At 40.7% G+C, this 3,139-nt stretch overlaps 1 protein-coding gene across 1 annotated transcript in view; it reads right to left on the reverse strand.

The window, feature by feature from the left end:
• The window catches only part of cacna2d1a (calcium channel, voltage-dependent, alpha 2/delta subunit 1a), an 85,801-nt gene extending 83,026 nt beyond the window's left edge, over nt 1-2,775 (reverse strand). The window contains exon 1 of the mRNA XM_016550662.1: nt 2,234-2,775. Coding sequence (XP_016406148.1) covers nt 2,234-2,340 — 107 coding nt within the window. The 5' untranslated portion in view covers nt 2,341-2,775. The remainder of the gene's footprint in view (nt 1-2,233) is intronic.
• Nucleotides 2,776-3,139: the final 364 nt, after the last annotated feature.

The raw sequence follows: 3,139 nt of genomic DNA on the forward strand, positions 1-3,139 counted from the left end.
TATCCCCGTCACTATACTGGGGCGTTAGGACCCACGCAGACCACAGGGTGAGCACCCCTTGCTGGCCTCACTAACACCTCTTCCAGCAGCAACCTAGTTTTCCCAGGAGGTCTCGCATCCAGGTACTAACCAGGCTCAACCCTGCTTAGCTTCAGTGGGTGACCAGTCTTGGGCTTCAGGGTGATATTGCTGCTATAAAAAGAGCAAGAAAAATTAATAATAATAATAATAATAATAATAGAAACAAATACAAATGAAATAAAACTAAAAACAAATAATGAAATAAAGAGGTGTAAGTCTATAAGATGGTGAGTGGATAGAGAAAGGGGTGTAATGAGAGAGAAGAAGAAGAGTGGAACAGGTAGAAAGAGATGAGCAGAGAGGAGGGAGTGAGAAAAGGGGAGAGGGGAAAGAAAGGGAGAAGAGATGAGTAGAGAGGAGGGCATTGGTGTAGTGGAAAGAGCATGAGGAGAAACTGTAAGATGACATGGACAGAGAGAAAGTGGACAACAGGGTATAAGGGGTGGAAGGAGAGGTAGAAGGTGCAGTTGAATTTAAAATGAAATCAGAATTACCCTAATTGACCATGTAAAAAAATCGTGGCCTCTCCTGGGGTGGGGGGTGTCCTCCTATAGTCCTCCAGGGACAGCTTATGTTATTTACTGTAAATGTCCAAACATTTTTCAGAATTTAAGTTTGAGATCATTCAGGTGGACAATCAAGATTATTTTGAATGGAACAGGAGCATTGCTGACATGGTGGTCCAGAACAACACCACCAGCCACAAAGGAAGTTGCCAGTGGAGATGATGATGATAATAATAATAATTTATTATATTTATATAGCACTTTTCTAAACACTCAAAGCGTTTTTACATTGTGAGGGGGTATCTCCTCATCCACCACCAGTGTGCTTAGGAGGCCATGATGGTCAAAGGCCAATGGGCAGATTTGTCCAAGATGCTGAGGTCACACCTCTACTCGTTTCAAAAGACATCATGGGTTTTTAATGACCACAGAGAGTCAGGACCTTGGTTTAATATCTCATCCGAAGGACAGTCCTTTTTGCCCCATCACTATTCTGGGGCACTAGGACTCACACAGACCACAGGGTGAGCACCCCCTAGTGGCCTCACTAACACCTCTTCCAGCAACAACCTAGTTTTCCCAGGAGGTCTCCCATCCAAGTACTGATCAACCCTGGTTAGCTTCAGTGGGTGACCAGTCTTGGGATACAGGGTGACATGGTATGAGATGTTGAGACAGGAGCTTGTCAAGCATGGATTCTACCTTCTTACATTTTTCCCCCTATGATACAAGCGCAGCAAATAATTAGTGAAGATAAAATGCAATGAAATTCTCTTCCAAATGTAAATGAAAGGCAAGATCAATAATTCAGGATAATTCATGTATACAGCAAACACACTCATGTGTGTATATACAGTGGTGGCCAAAATTATTAGAACACCAGTATTTCCACAGCTAAAAAGATTTATCATGTGCTGTAAAAGACTGATCTGTAGTTATCAGAAAAGTTTGTTTGCAGTTCTTGACTTAAAAACAGATTTTAAGTTTAAAGCAATTCGTTTTTTTTTCTCATGGGTGATAGCAGGTGTTGGTTTTGGATAGTTTAGATAGACACAATTTATGTAAAACAAAACTCCCTGTTGAAGAATTGCAATAAACATGTATTTTCATTAACATATTTGTGCATCTACAGCTGAATGCGTTTTATAATCAATAGAGAACACACCTATAGATTTGATGTTAATATTTACTTTTAATTAATGCATTACTAGAAAAAATTGCAGTGCTTCATTTTGTAGTGAAGTTGAACTGTTTGGTAATAGTTTTGTGTTTGGATGGCTGTGCTAATTGTTTTGAGAACAAGTACATTGCATTGGAGAAAAGTGTCAAATCGATTTATAAAAAACTGTAGCTTAAAACACCGCCACTGAAACGCGACGCAACGGCCAAAGACGTCCGTCTTACGCATGTCTATCTACCAACAACTGTGCCCAAAATAGCGAAGACAGAACATGCATATTCCTGTGTAAACGCGTCCAGTAAGACGCAACTTCTGGCTTGAAGAGTACCAGTCTATCTTCCGCTCTTGGAATACAAAAACGTAAAAGTCTTTTTTTGCAATTATAGCCAACAAAAATGTTGATAGTAAGAAGTGAAACAACTCAGAAATCATAACAATAATAGCAAGTTTTGTGCTGCCTACTTACAGATGGGAGTCGGGAAACTGTATAGCGCTTCCACAGCTGAATAAAGACAGAAGTAGAAGAATAGCAGCGGACAATCTGAGAGCATCCATTATTCTTCTGACTGACATCCAACAGACGAGTTTCTCCCTCTAAAATCCACTGACTGAAGTGACCCTCCTAAAGCAGCCGAGCTGCCGCCATGAGCGCCGCTATACTTCCACAAACAAATCTCAGATGCTTTTGGTCCCTCCAGCTACTTCAGCCTTTGCCCTGTTGAATTAGTTCAGATGTTTCCCCAGAGATGTGGAGACTGGCAGGGGGAGTCGGGTACGGGGCGTTTCCGTGTCCCTCCGGTTTGGCAGTACGTTAAGAGTCTGTTTTAGACTGTGCGCGCTGTGGCGGATCAGTTTCCACAAGGCCCCCACCCATCTGCGCGCGATCTTCCTCACGCGTGTCGCTCCATACAAGGAGCTCGCGCCGCACAGTATAGATACGCGCTGCTAGGCATCACGAGCTCATAGCTTTGAATGACAAGAAAGTTGGAGTTTCATCAGATAGATAGATAGATAGATAGATAGATAGATAGATAGCGACAACAATACATTTCAGAGGGAACATTTTTGTGGACTTCTTATGCAATTTTAGATTTCTCAAGGTATATTTATTTGTTAAATTCCATTTTTATAGGAATACAAATTAAAGTCTCTACAATACGTTTGAAATTTTCTTCTAAAATTAGCATTTTTCCCAAGTTCCTGTGTGTAGGTTCAGTAATTTCACTTTTATGGCAATGAATAGGTTCTTATTGCCATTAAAGTGAAATAACTGAACATAAGCATACAAGCCTGAGAAAAATGCTAATTTTAGAAGAAAATTTCAGAAGGCACTTAGAGGTTTTTGCATCTGAACTCTTCAAATACAGTTTTA

This window comes from Sinocyclocheilus rhinocerous, unplaced genomic scaffold (assembly GCF_001515625.1).
Source record: "Sinocyclocheilus rhinocerous isolate Xijiao unplaced genomic scaffold, SAMN03320098_v1.1 scaffold3117, whole genome shotgun sequence".
In the NCBI taxonomy this organism is placed as follows: domain Eukaryota; kingdom Metazoa; phylum Chordata; class Actinopteri; order Cypriniformes; family Cyprinidae; genus Sinocyclocheilus; species Sinocyclocheilus rhinocerous.